This window comes from Wasmannia auropunctata, unplaced genomic scaffold (assembly GCF_000956235.1).
Source record: "Wasmannia auropunctata unplaced genomic scaffold, wasmannia.A_1.0 LD335978.1, whole genome shotgun sequence".
In the NCBI taxonomy this organism is placed as follows: Eukaryota; Metazoa; Arthropoda; class Insecta; order Hymenoptera; family Formicidae; genus Wasmannia; species Wasmannia auropunctata.
In genome coordinates, this window is record NW_012026912.1 from 86,873 (window position 1) to 105,517 (window position 18,645).

General features: G+C 30.4%; 1 protein-coding gene across 7 annotated transcripts; it reads left to right on the plus strand.

The window, feature by feature from the left end:
- The first annotated feature begins 596 nt into the window (after positions 1 to 596).
- LOC105454646 (solute carrier family 26 member 10-like) lies at positions 597 to 18,099 on the plus strand. Of its 7 annotated transcripts, none has more exons than XM_011697407.1 (14): positions 597 to 647; positions 1,726 to 1,753; positions 6,856 to 6,969; positions 8,117 to 8,278; positions 8,581 to 8,691; positions 8,929 to 9,104; positions 10,313 to 10,480; positions 12,766 to 12,870; positions 12,990 to 13,123; positions 13,365 to 13,527; positions 13,689 to 13,865; positions 13,948 to 14,220; positions 17,271 to 17,444; positions 17,585 to 18,099. In XM_011697407.1, exons 1-14 carry the CDS (start codon positions 597 to 599, stop codon positions 17,735 to 17,737), a joined length of 1,989 nt encoding a protein of 662 aa, XP_011695709.1. In that variant the 3' UTR covers positions 17,738 to 18,099. The 7 variants fall into 7 exon arrangements, with proteins under 7 accessions (XP_011695709.1, XP_011695711.1, XP_011695716.1 ...); XM_011697409.1 differs by lacking the exon at positions 597 to 647 and adding an exon at positions 1,523 to 1,560 and having other exon boundaries at positions 17,585 to 18,098; XM_011697414.1 differs by lacking the exons at positions 597 to 647; positions 1,726 to 1,753 and adding an exon at positions 2,941 to 3,048 and having other exon boundaries at positions 17,585 to 18,098.
- The last annotated feature ends 546 nt before the right edge of the window (positions 18,100 to 18,645 follow it).

The following is an 18,645-nucleotide window of genomic DNA, read 5'->3' on the forward strand; positions in this document are numbered from 1 at the left end:
CTCATTGTACTATATGGGCTGAAATGTTTCCGGAATACAAGATAGCACCATATACAAAAATTAATCTTATGGCTGTCGAATATATTCCTTCAAACCTCCGCTATCAAAATTTTATGACATTTCACGAAATAGTTTGTGACTTACAATCATTTGAACAAGTCAACTTTTGAGTTAAAAAAAAAAAAGGAAAAAACCGAAATTTGTGCTCAAATGATCAAATATCAGTATTTCAAATATCAATAGCAGTAATCAAATATCAATATTTGAAAAGCTTAAAACCTTAAGAAATCATTGAAGTCATCGATGATTTCTTGGGCTTTTAAGCCTTTCAAATATTGATATTTGATCACTGCACAAATTTCGGTTTTTTCCATTTTTTTAAACTCAAAAATTGACTTGTTTAAATGATTGTAACTCACAAACTATTTGATGAAATGTCATGAAATTTTGACAGCGGAGGTTTGAAGGAATATATTCGACAGCCATAAGATTAATTTTTGCATATAGTGCTATATTGTATCCAATTCCGGAAACTTTTCAGCTCATGTAGTAGGCACCGTTTTAAGTAATACGTTACGTAGCTACAAACAACAGCGATGGGAGTTTCCATCAGAGATGACATCAAGTCAATCAGCGAAGAAAATCTGGTACGTGATACCCAAGAGAGAACGAAGAATTCGATATAAAAAAAATCAAGGACATCTGAAAACGTATTATATTTCTCAAGTGACATGATTACACATACGTGCGGATAACTGTGCAGAGTTTCGAATCAAAATACTTTCTTGATTAAATTCTGATTCTGCTTCAGAAAAAAAATATTTTTGAAATCTCGGTTTAACACTCAATACACAAATATTCTTTTAAAATCGATACTTTATTCGGCGAGTCTTTTATCCAAGTATATTTAAATTTTCAGCAGCGATAATAATACTGCCGATATCGTTCAAAGTTTCAAACCAATGCCGATGTTTGATACTTTACTGTGCGCAGTTGCCGGAACGGAATTTGTCAATCAGTTTTTTTTATTCCGAAATAGGATTTGTATTTCATCTTGAAAAGATATTTTCTATTCAGTGAAATTATAATAACATTCCGTTCCTCGAATTAAAGAAAAAACAAGTTAAGTACATTCCGATTCGAATCTGTGATACGAAACAAAGAATTATAAATTACGGGTATTCGTATTCCCTTTCTATAGACAGCGTTAAATGTGTCCCTATGACTCTAACAATAAGTAATATTTGCTTTTTGCGAAGAATGCATTCAATATTGTCATAAGCTGGGAATTACACGGCCACACGCGGCTCTAAATTTGAGATATGTTAATATGAGTCTAAGTACATACATATGTAGATCTGGATCGTCTTTATGTACATTGATCAAACACGCAAAGAATTTTTGTTTACATTATTTCAACAACTGAGTATAACTATCAAACTAATCGTTTGCATCTTCAAAACATGATATCAGAACGAAATTCAGTTCAAGTACGCGCGAACTTCAAGTCTAATTTATTACAAAGAGTTCTCGATGATAGGTAACCTCTATTTCAAATTTGTAAGATTCTGTTAATTGCTGCTTCTTAATTTACATTAATATTTATAAATATTAAAATAATATTTAAAAAAGATTAAATATTGATAAAATTAACCGCAATTATAAGTATGTGTATTTGTGTCACAATTAATACTGTTTCTCATTGTTGAACTCTTTCTCTTTCAGTTGGGATGCATCAAGGGAAACAGAGAAGGTACGTTCCGCTTGATACTTCGCCATGACATGGATTTTGAGAAAATTAGCACTTTAACTAATTGACACACAATATATTTCATAAGCACTGCGCATAAAAAAAGGAGAGAAAAACGTTCTTTTCTATGCATTAGATATCATAAATGTCTTATTATTCAATAAATGGATACTTTTTACAGAATTGCATTATAGATATATCTAATTTATTCAGATAAATACTGATTACGATTTAGATACAAAAATCTGACTGAAATTACAAACATTGATACATAAGTTGTTTTACCGTAGAACAGCATAACGCTGAGAAACGTTTTTAGAAGAAAAGATTTAAGACGAGATAACCCAATCAGCAGATAATGTTATTGTATTAAATAAATATTTAAAAAACATTTAAAAAATATTGTTGGTTGAAAGATAACATTTTTATGAAGTAATCTATTATATCACATTCATTTGCTGCACAACGTAACTAAAAAAACGAAGTTTTCTATAAAAATTGGAATATTCTAAATTTCATTACAATTTCATTACAATTTTGTAACATTAATTGAAATGCAATTTTGATGTAATTACTGATTATAGAGAAATAAAAGTATGTTTTTTCATTTCTTCTCAACATTTTTCTCTACGTTTATTCTTTTTCGCAAGCAACTAAAAAGCGGTAATTTTTTAGCTGTGTCGTTGTTACACTAAATAAATATATCCAATTACATAATACATATACCCAAAAAAGTACTTTAGCAAATATAAACACACAAAATATTAAGGCTTTATGATATTATCTAGTATACGCATATTTCGACGAAGTCGACTCCCCCTTCTGTCTGTCTCTTGTCGCAATCGGTGTTTACTCGTGATCTCTCAAGATCAAGAGAAATCTGACCGATATTCATTGTTCCGAGAGGAGCAACCGGGAACGCCTCCGTCGCTGATTAGAATAGTAGATCGAGCATTAAACGACCGCCGACGCGGTCGGGTGGAATTCTTTCCAAATTTCGTGACGCCGAGTCGCGGGCTGAGTCAAATTTCTGAAGGCAACGTGTAAAAGCAACGTGCTCCGCGACCAGTGCCTATCGCCTAAGGTCGACCTGTTAATGCGTAATCGAAGCGATCTTGCGAGAACGAAAATCCGCGAGGAGATCCAGTCGTTGCGTGCGTTCGGACGAGAGTCAGTGAAATGAATCTCTGGATCAAAAGATCGTATTATTGTGCTCGATAGTTTTCGTGCCTTCTTTTCTGTTCTCTTCGATTTTGCCGCCAGATCGAGCAAGAAGATCTTTTATTGTAAGACTACAGGTATGAAGAAAAATTATTTTAATTTTCTTTCACACACACACACACATGTGCACAAGTAATTGACGTAATTCAAAGCTTTCAATGTTAAGTGAATCTATTTTTGGGGGCTACTAATTAATAAAAAGTTTCATATTTTTCCGAGATCGTAAAAGTATGATCGCTAAAAATTTTTTAGTTTGAATATTTATATAAATATATAAATATACTGGCCAGAACGCGCTTTTATCTCTGAAATTTTATAGTATCTAACATAGTTATTAACGCATTCTGAATATCAAAGCCGAAGTCTTTACTTTAATTATATGCAGATAAGTCTAGAATTCAGCCTAGAACTACGAATGTGGCAAGATGTTACATACGATGACCCTATAAAACAAACAGTGACGCATAATATCAACAATTTTTGTCGATTATTTTCAATTGCCACTTTATTTACCGTAAATATACACGCGTGCAATAGCCGAGGAGAAAGATTTAGTACAACTGACAAATGTACGCTGAACTCGTTCGTTATCATTAGAACCGACGTAACCGGAGTGCGATAGTGTTAACGGCTGGCAGTGTGTCGATTTGCTCTCTCGCGACATGTGACATCACGCTACGGATCGAAAGAGAGTAACACGTCACGCGGCGTGAACGAATCTTTAAACTGTATTGCACGAAGGATCTACGGACTAGCGCACGTGTTGCGGACAGGAGCCGCATGTTGCATTATGTGCTCGTTTATCGCCGCGTGCACTTGCGGTTCGCGAAACCACGCGCGCGATCGAGTAATTATTGAACCGGCGGTTGGCGTGAGTACAACGGAATTCAACTAACCGGACTACTAATTCGATCACCATGACACATTCGTTCTCGCCATTTCGTGCTCCTTTTATCTAATATATTACTATGGTGAAAGTTATCGTATCGTCGTACGTACGTTACATCAAGTGTGCTACGATCAATGATTATCAAATCGGTGCGTAGACAATATGAATCTGTAAGAATTGTTTGAATATACATTCTGTACTTGAGTTTTATACTTTAATAATTATTGATACTTAATCAATTTCGTGTTCTATCCTGGCGAAAATGTTTCTTAGAATTTTTTGTAATATGATTTTTCAGAATTTTTCAAAATTTCTGGTATCATTGTATAATATTTTGGACAATTTTTCAAAATTTTTATAAGAGTTATTAATTACATTGTATAAGATTTTTATAAAAATTTTATAAAAAAAAAATTTTTTCAAAAATGCTAAAAAAGTCTACATCTTTTTTAGCTCTCTTCTACATCTTTATATATGTGAATTTTAAAATATTCTAAAAGTTTTCTCATTCTTTAATTTCCGAAGAAAATTTATATTATATAATCTAAAAATATTTTAAAATATTATAAGAATTTTTCCTTAAGGTATTTTGTAAAGAATCGTCACTGTACATTTATTAATTTGTCAATTTTATTCTTTAATCTGAATATTTATTATTTTTAAAAAGGATTATTGCAATCTCGAGATACTTGAATCTTAACATTAAATCTAAAAAAAAAAGATCGCAAAGACTTAATTTAAATAAAAATAGATTGTGGAATTTTTTCTGTGTTTTAGTTTTTTAAATAAACTTCGTTATATTGCGCAAAATGTTTGAACAAAAATTTGTATAGTATTGGTTCTGTCACTATGACTTTCTTTGATAACAAACTATTTATGATAAGGAAATAATTAACGAGAGAACTGCTTATACATGCAAAGAGTTTCAGCCAACGTTTTTCCTGATTAGTCTTTCCCTCTCGCTACTGTATGTACACAGCGTCATTTGACTCTGTAGTGAGCGTAATCTCTCTATTGATGTAATATCAATCATCTCATCGCGATCACAATTCGCTTATCTATTATCTCGAAGACCAATTAGAGACACTCGACAAAACCCCAATAAGAAATGTAAAGTCTCTTAAAAGTAAACCGTGTATATCAGATGGTACAGGCGCGTATTATCCACATTCAAAATTATCTCCATTGCATTGAAAATATTGAATTAGGATATCGGCCAATTACCAGTATCTACCAGTATCGTTGCCAGCATACGCTTAGTTATCAGATCTTCTTAGTCCGTGAAAGTTCTCGCGCTTATCACACCACGAGTAGATAGAGCCGCGAATAATCGTCGAGTTTTGAGATACATCTTCGCGAGAGAGACACTTTCGCACAATGTCAGCAGGTAGTTTGTCATCGAAATACTAATAATTCTAACGCTTTAACGCAGTTATTTAATAGAATGTCGCCTTATTGTATTAATCGTGAACAAATAACCTTATACTCGGATCTCAATTAGTCCATCTTTGAACGCAATTTAATAGAAAAGTTATTAACTGTCAACGGTTACTGTAATTACATTTAAATTTAATTTAAGTTACATTAAATTTTTTCTTACAAATAATTTAACGTAAGTTGATTGAAATGATTACAGATTCTCTCTATATTTTTTTAAAAGAGATCTCGGATTTAAGAGGTCTCCAAATAAGATTCAGAAAAATGATCAAAAAATAATTATTCATTTTACGAAGAAATTCGTTTTTAACGTAAATATTAATAATTTATAGTAATATAATTTATGGAAAGTAAATAAATAATTTCAATTCAATTTTTATAATTATTAACATTTACATCATATCATTTTTTATTTCTTATTTTTCTTTTTCTTGTTTCTCATCTATGTATCTTTTGAATCAACACAATCCAAGCGTTGCAATTTAATTTTTCCAAAAACAGTCACCCCAAATATTTATCGATATAATTTATCGAGCGATCGAATTAAGCAATCCCATCATATCACTCAATTGCATTATCGTTTACTCACTCAATTTCTTCTGACAACGCCAGCCATGCGATCCTAATCTCCTCACAATACTCGTTTCGTTTCGGTTTACATCGAGCAAACGAAATTTGCTTACGCCAACTTTAACCTGATGGAAAATTTGCAAGATTGATAGATTGCACTCGCCGTTTGCATAAGCGTTTTTGGCAATTTCATTCCGTCATTATATCGCTTCGATAAAATACGCATCATTAAGCACAATATATGAAACTCAATATGTGTAAATATTGGCATATATAAAAACAGATGTTTTCCATTTAATTCGTAAGCTGGATCATATCTCAGTTTTTCTGATATCATAGTGGTATCATTCTGATATCACTATGCTATTCAGAATTTTTTTACGTTATTCTGTTAATGTACCCGATTTTGTAAATAAATTTTTAATTTTACAGTTCTCCATATTAAAATATCAAAATTAAATTTGTTTTTTTAGCTCAGTACTCAGTTTTACATTTTAGTACGATGAAAAAAAGTATTCCACGTGTCCCTAAAGTTATCTAACCAAAAACACACATGTCTTAAGTCACGAGCTAAATCGAAGCTAATTGAATTCTTTCAAATCGAGCACATCGTCGTCGATATATAGCGTCAATCACAATAATTTATTAATTAACATCTGACGAAAATGTTTATTAATGCGCATACATATATACTGTACAGTCATAGACAAATAGATTGCGACACTTTTTTTATGGATTTCAAAACGCACTTATATATTTTGCAAATGCGAATCACGATTGATATACTATCTCTAATCTAAAAGCACGTTTTTACTGTTTCTATAGATTACAGCACAGATAGTACAGCAATCGTGGTTCGCATTTGCAAAATATTAGTGCGCTTCAAAACCCATAAAAAAAGTGTTGCAACCTATATTTGTCCACGACTACACACGCGCGACCGCGCATGCAGGCAGTGTGATCTCACCTAATTGTTGCTCGTTCGCAGACTACTTGAGCGACGATATGTCGACGTCTGGTCCGGAATTGATGGTCAGACGACCGGTCTACCAGCAGGACGAGCTTAATCACTTGTGCAAATACGTAAAACCCAAGAGAATCCGTAAGTGTCAAGATCTATTCGCGTGAGTATGTATTCAGTACTCACGTGCAGGAAAATCGCTTATTTTCCTTTCACCGCGCTTGCCTTTTACTCGCGTGTTCATGGGAGACCGCTTCTCCGCACGACAATCCGTTCAAAACACTGGCCGCAACATTTTACGTTAATACTAGAACCGGTTGAAGTTAATAAATTGGTTGGAAGAGAACGCGCGCGATAGGATTCCATCTGAAGGCCATTATCCTTTCAAAAAAATGATGCCGAATCTATGTAAAAAGACTGAGAAATTTATAGAATTAATTCGTATTCTATTAAATATTGCAAAAGTTTTTAATGACAAATTCAAATATGTTTTAAAAGATTTACAATAAGGTTATTTAAAAATCTGCTTTAAAAAAAAGATAAAATTTTATTTTGTCTTTTTACATCATTAAAATTTTTATAAGACAGTACATCATATGCTAAAAAATTTATTGAGATATTTCAATTGATTCTTTTATTTTATTTAAATATAATGTGTAAAGATATTTCAAATAAACTTTAAGTGACAGATAATACTTATTGAATTGAAAAAATATTTAATAAACGTAGATTAAAAAATTAATTAGATTGAGATAGAAATTTTTAGCATCATGTGACTCATTTTGCATAAATCGATTCTTCTCGTTGTTCTACACATAAAAATATCAAGGCTAAATCATGAAAAGGCCATCACCTTCTTTGAGAAGCTAAACTGTGCTATATGAATAATTTATATAAGCAATTTTATGTCTTATATGTCGGAATGTATTCAAATAAAATATTTCAGATATACACGAAATATTTCATAAAGTATTAATTTTTTGATAATGACCATAATAGTTTTGTATACAAATTAATTAGAAAATTTGATTAATGTAAAAATAATTGTACGGATTCATGTAAAAATTAGCAAACAAATTGTGTTTCTAAAGCAAAAAATCATATCTGATAAAATCAATTTTTCGATGATAAAATCGATTATTGAAAATTTTTTATTCATAAATAGTTTGTCGTTATTGCTCCGTAAATCCTAAATTCTTTTATTTAATATTTCCTGTATATGTATGTACGTGCATCATTAGATGCACAGATGCAGACACAGATACATAAAATTTGTGATTTTATATAGTCAGCAATGAGCTGTCAAAACGATGCAAAAGCATCAAGCCAATTTCATTTATCAAAAACACAATACCTCTGATTGACTGGCTTTCTTCATACGATTGGAAGACTAATATCTTAGGAGATATTGTTGCTGGAATTACTGTTGCTGTAATGCATATTCCACAAGGTATGTTGCGTTAAATTCTTATAATAATAATATACAATTAATTAAATAATGTGTGTGTGTGAATAAATTAGGATTAAAGATAAATACGGAGTATGCTAAAATTCTTAATTGGAAAACGGGATATTTTATAGATTAAACGTTCATAGAGATAATTAGATACGTGTTATGAGATTATTACGATAAAAAAAATTGATTGAGCAACAGCAATTAATGTACAAAAACAGGTTGAAAATACTGATATTGTTCTAAATATCAATATATTTTAGTCTCTATTGTAATGTATTCAATATATATTTTTCTAGGTATGGCATATGCAATATTGGGTAATGTTCCGCCTATTGTTGGTATATATATGGCTTTCTTCCCGGTTTTGGTATATTTTTTTCTTGGGACATCCAGACACAATTCTATGGGTATGTGTATCAAATGTAGACTTTATTTTTAAGGAAAATATCAAAGGCGGAAAAGGGATTATGGGAGAAACAATGAAAATGCGACGCATTATGATGACATAATCCGTAGGAAGCTAACGATTTGTCGAAATTAGCGTATAATTTTGCACTAACGTTTATTTAGATATTACATTTGGCTGCCGCTTAATTTAGAAAGCCTCGTAATTAAGCAGAATTGCCGCTTTTCTGTTGATTAAGGTACGTTTGCGCTCGTCTGCATGATGACTGGCAAAGTCGTTACGACATACAGTAGCCCTGCAGTTTCGACAAATAACACGTCAGTCGAGAACGGCACCTTAATTTCCGACGTAAGCCATCAATATTCGCCGGTGGAAGTTGCAACCGTAGTTACATTCACGGTTGCTGTTATACAGGTAACTACATCGTATACAATTCACCGCCGCTGATATGCTTTCTACGAGAATTACAAATCTCTCCGACATATCTTATCTTGATTTTTTTATATTTTTTATTTGTTACAAATCTCGTTTTTATTTTATTTAACTTTAAATAATGCAATAAAATATTAATAATTTTTATATCTGATGCGTAAAATGCATTAACTTTCTTCGTCATTTATAAATCCAATAATTTCTATTTTTCAATAAAGTATAGAAATTAATATAAATTACCTTATCTAATCAAAATGTCAAAAGAATAATCAAAAAATTTTCTATACTAAAAAATTTTCTATACTATGCCATATGTAAATTTTTATTTATTGATAAATAATAGTAGTAACATTATTTACTATTATTTCTGATTAAAAATCACATTTATTCTGAATCTTGCTTTGTAATTAATCTCATATTATCCCAAATGAATTAGAAAAATCATATTCAAATAGTAAAAAAACTTTTTGACTCGTCATTATTTAACCCAACTAAAAATTGTCATTATTTGTCCCAGGAGCTATTTTTTTCTTTAAATACGTGCATCGCCGCTTAAAATTTTACTGAGAGAAATAAAATTAATATCCAAGCATAGGAATTATATCAAAATAGAAGAAAAAGATACCGTATGACATAGAATAGATTAGATCTCATTCAACGATTCAGCAATTAAGAAAGTATAACTTCAAATATCAAAAAAAGATCCTGATTTTACCTGATTTCACGAATGCAAAATTTTAAACTTCTCCGCTAGCTATATTTAGTTTTTGATTTTTACTGCTTTTTCAGAAGATGATTAAATGCTTGAGAACTGTTTTTCTATTAACAAGTAGTGATAAAATAGATGCGGGAAAGAGGAGAAATGTAAAGTGACACTATTTGCTCCCCCCTTTCCCTTATTTATTTGCTTGTGCTCTTTGGAATTAATTAATTTTAGTTTTCACGCGTGAATACTCTAGGCGTGTTTAGTTTCATGTTAAGTTATTTTTTATCTCACGTTTTAATTTTTTTTCCTCGTACTATATTACATTTTTAAGGCAAACCCCAATCTAAGTTACTACGCACATGCTTAGCATTTTCCACCGGCTGGCATTTTAATTATCATTCCCACAGCTGCTGGTGCATATTCGTGCAGTAGTACATCTCGCACTCTTGACCTCTCGCAATATTACTCAAAATCTCTCGTCTAGTTAGGAATGTACGTGCTGCGTTTGGGCGTAATCTCGTCGCTCCTCGCGGACAGTCTCGTGAGTGGATTCACGACGGCAGCGGCGATGCACGTATTTACATCGCAAATAAGGGATCTCTTCGGACTGAGCGACCTACCGCGGCGCAGGGGTGCATTCAAGCTTATTCTCGTGAGTACAGTAACAACTAAGTTTTGTTTGACACCGCAAACATTAGCCGAGTCCTCTCTTTCTGGCGGCACATCGCTATCGATATGCTTCTCCTTGTTTTCCCTTCTCTTTTTCCTATCGTCACCAAACAAAACGTTTGCACACGCCAAACATTTATAGGTATGCCGTGGTAAACGCTTCCTGTAGATATCCCCGTGCAATCAAATTGTAATTTAAACGTCAAGAAGGCGTTATGTAATGTATATGAAGATTACGCGATACATTGCAAAAGGTCAGGGTTAGTATTTGCGTCGCGCTCTATCATGACAACTCGCTATTGTTGTCGGTACAAAGATGGATTAACGAAGACATGGATTAGAGCAATCTCAAGTAACATTATCTTCGAATTTTAATACTTTTAAATATTTAATCATTATTGCTGGAGAACATCGTAATATAATAATTTAATAAAATCAAAATGGCATAAAAAGAAAATATATGTGATGTACATATCCAAAACATGTAGTTTCGTTCATTGCATTAATTTTTCTTAAGAAAAGATCAAAACACTAATCGTGCATAGAAATATTTTCTCGATAGAAGAAGTATATACGTAATATTTAACAAACAAATTTCTTTATTTCTATTACATACTCATGTCGCGTACTTCTGCGAGTACACATATAAAATGTGAACCAAGCAGGGCTAGGTATATCTATAGTTCAAATGCTTGTATCTGAAATTTGTATTTTGTATTTCAGCGGAGAACATAAAAGTATTTTGTATTTCAAATACAATTTTAATCTATTTTGTATTTGAAAGAAATTATTGATAAAAATCCTTGACTATAATTAATAATAACTCAAATTTTCCTTATATAGCTATTAGCAACACTGACTATTTCGTCAAGTTTCAAGCAATATCAATTAGTCATCAGAGTCAAATTTACACAATCATACACAATTCTTACACAAGTAAATAGATTTCTCTCTCTCGTGTGGTTGATACGCAGGACAATAGGACTATTAAAGAGCGTAAGAGAGTAAAACAACTTTTCTCTTTCTAAAAGTGCAAAGGGGGTTGATGGGAGGAAAGTTTAACATTATATATTACCGTAATTAAATTAAAAAGTATTTTATATTTTAAACAAAAATTTTTATGTATTTTGTATTTCAAATACTTTAATGATGTATTTTACCCAACCCTGGAAACAAGTAATACATAAAATAGGTACCTATTTTAACGACGCTTTCATATTTATTTATGTATGACGTATGTACTTGACACTCTATAATACGAACTATCTTTTTCTCTTTGTATGACTTCAACTCTGATGTATGATCGAGATTTCGGCAGAGTAAAGTTTCATTTTATTTAAAAATATTAATTTAATGTATGCATATTTGATTTAATATATTTAACATATATATTTTTAAAAATAATCTTTAATATCCAAAGCTCAGTAATTAAAAATAAAATTAATACACATAATGGGCTTTGAGCCAAAGCTTAGGTGTTGTTTCGCTCCAATATTTAACAATTCTTCAATATAAACAACAAATGATTTGACCCCGATCGGGTCATTATCAATGTTAGGAACAAAAATCGATTAAAACCAGCTGATTCTAATACTAATACAACCTGTTTAAGTAACTTTGTACAATTCTTAAGTATGTGAAGAGTTTTAATCCCAAAATTTAATCTAATGAGTAAAAAGGAATGAATAGATGGTGTATTATAACGCATCGCCATGCTCGCGTAAATTAGAATAATCTTTAATAGTTAAAGCTCAGTAAATAAAAACAAAATTAATACATATATTTGTTTTTATTTATAATGTTCCATTTAATTTATTTACGTAAAGATTTATTGTTTCTTTAGCTTGAGGCACGATACGATTTTTCATGCTAGATTTGCATGTGATCTAATTGGCAGTCCGATTCAAATCGCAGCACTTGTAATAGACTTGTTGTCCTTGTTTAATATGAGCTAAACAACAAGGATGAAATGATTCCAAGAATGCTGTGAGCGTCAGTCGGATCGCAGCCCTAATAAATTATCATACTACTAGACTAGCAGCACATAGAATTTCTAGTAATTTACTAGATCATATGCGATCTAGCACGAACAATCGCATTGTGCATACATCAAGCTTGTAAAATAAAAGTAGTAAATTTATATGAAGTTTTTTTAAATCTAATTTTTATAGAGCTGTATTAAATTATATTTAAAGTGTCATATATTTTTTTAGTTCTAATTTTTGTTAGCTCTTGCTTAACTTATTCATTTATTCTTTTCTTTTTTAGACTTACGTAGATGTTTTCAATAGTATGAACAACATCAATACAACGGCTGTGATATTATCTTGCATCACTATTTTAGCTATTATTTTCAACAACGAAGTTCTTAAGGTTCGTTAATTATGTTTTGCACATAAATTGAATGCATTTCATTATAAAAGACAGACATATTAACCATTTTATAAAATTAATTACGTTTGCGTTCTAAGAAGGAGTCATCTGTATTTCAGCCAAGAGTCTCAAAGTTATGTCCCTTTCCAATCCCGATAGAGATGCTTGTGGTGATAATCGGTACTTTGATATCGATGCAAATGAATCTTGCGGATACTTATAACGTAATAACAGTTGGCGTTATACCAGTAGGGTAAATGTATAATTTAAATTCAATTCACTTACACAGCTTGTAGTAAAAATCTTTCGTTTATAAAAATATTATTATGTTTTTTTATATTAACTTTTTTACGACAGTATTAAAATTAATTTACCAAATTAACTTTGTATAACTTATCACGCGTAGAAAATCATATATTTTTTTGTAAAACTACAAATTGTGAAAGTAAAATAATGCAATAAACTTCAAATTATTATAATATCAAGGTTTTCAGATTACCAATCCCGTCTGTACCACCATTGTCGCTTATACCCAACATTTTAGTAGACAGTTTCGTGATTACTATGGTCGCTTATACAATATCAATGTCTATGGCATTGATTTTCGCGCAAAAGGTGGGCTATGAGGTCGACTCTAATCAAGAATTGATTGCTCAGGTAAATCCGAATCACATTGCGATATTTATACAATATTTTTAAATATAATAAATATATTTTTAGAATATATTTTTAAATATAATAAATACGCTTTTATATTGCTTTGTATCCCCTTAATATACATTTACATAAGTATATTGATTCTCTGTAACAATTTACAGGGATTAGGAAACCTTGTAGGCTCTTTCTTCTCCTGCATGCCTATCACGGCTTCGTTATCCAGATCATTGATTCAGCAAACTGTAGGTGGACATACACAGCTGGCGAGTTTGATATCATGTGGAATCCTGGTGAGCGTATTGCTATGGATCGGGCCATTCTTTCAACCTTTGCCACGAGTATTTATTCTTTATATCATTTCTATTTCATAATACAACCGTAAGATATATGGTGTTCGAAATGCATTTGTGGGATACATAGTGTGTTTTAGCGAGTATAATCATAGTGGCGTTAAAAGGGATGCTGATGAAGGTTACCGAGTTCATGAAATTCTGGAGACTGGACAAAACGGACGCTGGTATTTGGGCATTCACCTTCATTATTGTCATTCTTTTCGATGTTGAATATGGATTATTGGTCGGGATACTTCTATGCATCGGAAGGTTACTTGTCCTCGCGATGCGACCCTACACGTGTAAGCTCGCTCTAGTACCAGGCACTGAGCTCTACTTGGATACCAAAAGATACAAAGGAGTACGAAGAATTTGTAATTAAAAAAAAAGCTATTTTTTCTCATCATTATTTATCTCTTTTATGATGTATATATCATAAGTACTTTTAAAAATAGGAAATTTTTTATAAGTTTTATGATTATATAAAGAGGAATTCATATATTTCAGGCGATTTGGGAAGCACAACAGGGTTTGTTAATTTCATCTTCTTTCTTATTTAATTTTACTTGCTGAATCCAAAAATCATATAATCAGTTAAAATAATCTTAATATCTGGGAAATATAATTTTGGGGATATAAGAAAACAATGATTGATTTTATCATTTTATCGAGTCATATCTACGAATTTCTCTTTGTTTTTATAAAAATTTCGATTGTTTAAGCTGTCATCCTTTCTCATCAAAACTTGGAAATCTGCAAGTTACTTTAAGATATGTATACATTTTAACTTATGCATCGAAATATCTCAAAAATATAAAAGGTGCGGAAAAATGTTTCAGACAAAAGTTGTATGATCTGAAAAGGAACAAATAATGGTAAAAATAATTTTAAAAAACAATTTTTCAAGGTCTAATATAAAGGGTATCGCCATCTTTTTAATATGGAATTATATAATTTTTTTTACACATTATAATTCCTTTATTCTGCATATAAAAGTATTAAGGTAACACTATTGAAAATTCAATAGTTTACAAGATATTTTAGACTTTATCATGTCATTTTTCAACATAAAATATGAAACATCTTGTAAACTATTGGTTTTTTGATAATTGTAATATTGAATTTTATGCACAAAATAATGAGATTAATCGATTGATGTGAAGAAAACACTAAATAGATGAATTCATAAAATATTACTTACTGCCCAAAAATTTTCAAATTTTGTTTTAAAAATAATTATTTCTTTAGTATCAATGACGATAGATAATAGAGATAATTTTATTTTAAAATTAGTTGTAAGTAGAGGTAGTACTTTACAATTAGTACTCATATATTGGTCAATGTCCATATTATTATTTTTTTCTGTGTGTTCTTTCTACGACAAGAAAATGATAAATTGCTATTATTTCCACACCATCTAGTGGTAGATAACATAATTCGTTTTTTTTTAGTATGAGTTTCCCCAATTGGCCTAACCCATTCTCATTTTTAAATGCATGAATTGTTCGAAATGCTATCCTTCATCTCTTGAATAATTTTTTAAAATAATGTTTAAAATATAATAATTTGAGATATAATATTATAAATAATATATTTATAATATATTATAATATTATAAATAATATATTTAGAAAAATTATTTTTACATAAAAATTCAATCCTTTGTACCTTTTATATGAAAAAATATCTTTTGCGTTATAATGCTATGAAATGATAAAATTTTATTAATTATTTTAAATGTATTTATAAATATCATATTAAGTTAAATATCATATCTCAAAAACTATTTAAAGTAATAATATTATTTTTGAACATTATATCTGAAGAATTATTCAAGAGAGGCAAGATGGTATTTCAAACAATTCAGGCATTAAAGAATGAGAATGGATTAGGCCTATTGAGAAATCGCAAGAAAAATGCATCAAGCGTCTATCACTAAATGATATGAAAATGATAATACTTTGTTATTTTCTTACCACAAAAAGAACAGACAGAAGAAAAAAAACGATAATGTGACATTGACGATTGATATGAGTACTAATTTTGAAGTAAAGCTACCTCTATTTATAACTAATTTCAAAATAAAAATATCTCTATTATCGTCAATAATACTTAAAAAAATAATTATTTTCAAAATAAGTTTTAAAAATTATTGTAGCAAAGGAGTGAAATCACCTTATATGTAAAACTGGTTTTCATCTTTTTTTCATTATAAATTATGCAAGATATACAAAAATGTTTTACATAAAAGTTTTACAATGAAATTACCTCGATTTATCCACGTCAATAATATTTTTGAAACATAATTATTTTTAAAAGTTTTCAAAAAGTTTTCTTAAAATAATCATTTTTCAAAAATATTATTAATGTGGATGAATATATAGAGATAATTTTGTAAAATTAATTGAATTAGTAATTGTAAAATTTTAGATACATTTAATAAAACATTTTTTGATATCTTGAATAGTTTTTAAGATGTCATAAAAAAAGCTGAAAACTGCTTTACCCATTAAACGACGTGTATAATGAGATTTAAGATTTAAGAAAATTGATCAATTACAATCGATTATTCTTCTCATGTGAGATGAATAATTAACTATAATTGGTCAATTTATTTAAATGTTAAGTCTTAAATCTCATTGTAGACGTCGCTTTAGGGGCGATTTCATTCCTTAAAGACCTTAAAAGCCCGTTTTACAATGAAACTTAAGATTTAAGATTTAAGCTTTAAATCTTAAATTGTAAGCGTTAAGACTTAAGCTGTTACATCGTAGTGTCTACAATAAATAAACGTTGTAAGATTATAACTTTAAGCTTTAACGACCAAACATCCAGTCAAAAAGCAGACGTAAGAAAAGGCAATGGAAGGCAGTATGATGATTGGTTCTTATATCGCGCGACTTTAAGCCGTAGACTTTTAGTAAGAATTGAAATTTCGTCAATTCGCTTGAGAATTAAAGTTAAGGCTAAAGTAAAGGCGGGAACGTCTTACGAACGGAAATGACATCACGAATTAACACCTTAAAGCTTAAATCTTAAGTCTTAAGTTTTATTGTAGACGTCGCTTAAAACCGTTTTTGGGCAGCAATTGATATTTTCTAAGTGCATTTATATTTTACGTAACCTATATGTGTAAAGTTTCATTAAAATCAGAATTTGACACTTTGTGAAGATCTCTTATAAATGAACTATTTTAACTATAATTTTTAGATTCAGCAAGTAATATTGTGTAACAAAAAAAAATGAATTCAACAATCCCTGCAGACATGCTTCTTAAATCGCCTAAAATGCATTTCATTGCATTTTAGTAAATATGGTAAATTATTTAAATAGCAACTTAAATAGCAAGAACATAAGAATTACTCTTAATGAGAATTAATCAGAAAATAAATATTTAACACATGTTTTCAGACTGTAGAGATTCCTGGCATCAAAATTTTTCATTATTCCGGTAGTCTGAATTTCGCATCTAAGCAATACTTTCGTGAGGAAGTATATAAAGTTGCAGGGCTAGTACCTCAAAAGGAACTAAAAATACGCCAACAAGCCGCATGCAATGGCAACGCAGCAGAAGAAATTAAAAAGGTAAATAATGTGCAACTTTTGACATCATTCGCAAATATTCTGCTGTACTATGATATATTTATTTAAAATAATTATATTTATTGCATTTGCTTAATATCTCATCTGCAATATAATATCTCATTTATCTCGAATATTTGCAGCTACGCATTCTTATATTGGACTTTACAGCATTGTCACATATTGATTTAGCAGGCGCGAATATACTGCGAAACATTGTTGATGAATATTGTGGCGTACAAGTGTCTATTTATATAACAGGTTGTTCCGGTAAGTATATTTATTCTTCAATATAAATTTATATTTGAATAATTTCTTAATTGATATGTATGTACATTTAAGCAAGGTTGGAAAGTAATGCGTTAGTTATTTGTAATGGCATTACCTTTTTCATTACTTTTTCTACTGGTAATAGTAATGTCGTTATGTTTTTACAGTAACGGTAACGAAATTTATCGTTACTTTTTTGTACTTTTACTTTTTATTTTATAATATATTTTTATTTACGTGTTTGGAAGAATATTTTTTACTCTATATTTTGTACTCTTATAGGCTACATTCTCATAATCACTATCAGTGTTGAAAATTTATACACATTATACTAATTATAAGAAAGATTATCAGTACTAAAAGTGAATATTGAAACTCCTAATATTGATGTTTAAAAACAATAAATTTAATCTAAATTTTTTTCTAGAGAAATAAGTAATATAAAGGAAAACTTGCTCTATACAGGGTGTCCCAGATTTCCTATTACACACTTCTAGAGGTTGTAGAGGGAACTTAATAGATAAAGTTTCACATAGGAACCTTATATGTCCATAAACGGTCCATTTCCAGATTCGGTTTGTCCCGCAGCCGTTGGTCTGCTCTGGCAAAAATTGTATGGGATAGAGTCACGCGATTCGAAAAATATTCGTGGTACAGGTGTGTTTCTCTTCCATTACGTCGAGCTTCACCGTAAATTAACAACATGTCGGTGTACTCTGAAAAAGTGTACTCTGCCATACTGTTACTGCAGTACTAGCCACCTTAATGGCAAGTGACGAATCAGTTAAGCAGCATGAAAACAGAGGACATTACATGAAATCAGGTGATCGTATGATGTAAATAAACACCTTCATCAATAAAAACGTGAATCGCTCTTGTTTTCCTTGTTTTCCAACATGGATCGTTTCCGGACATAGGTTCCTATGTAAAACTT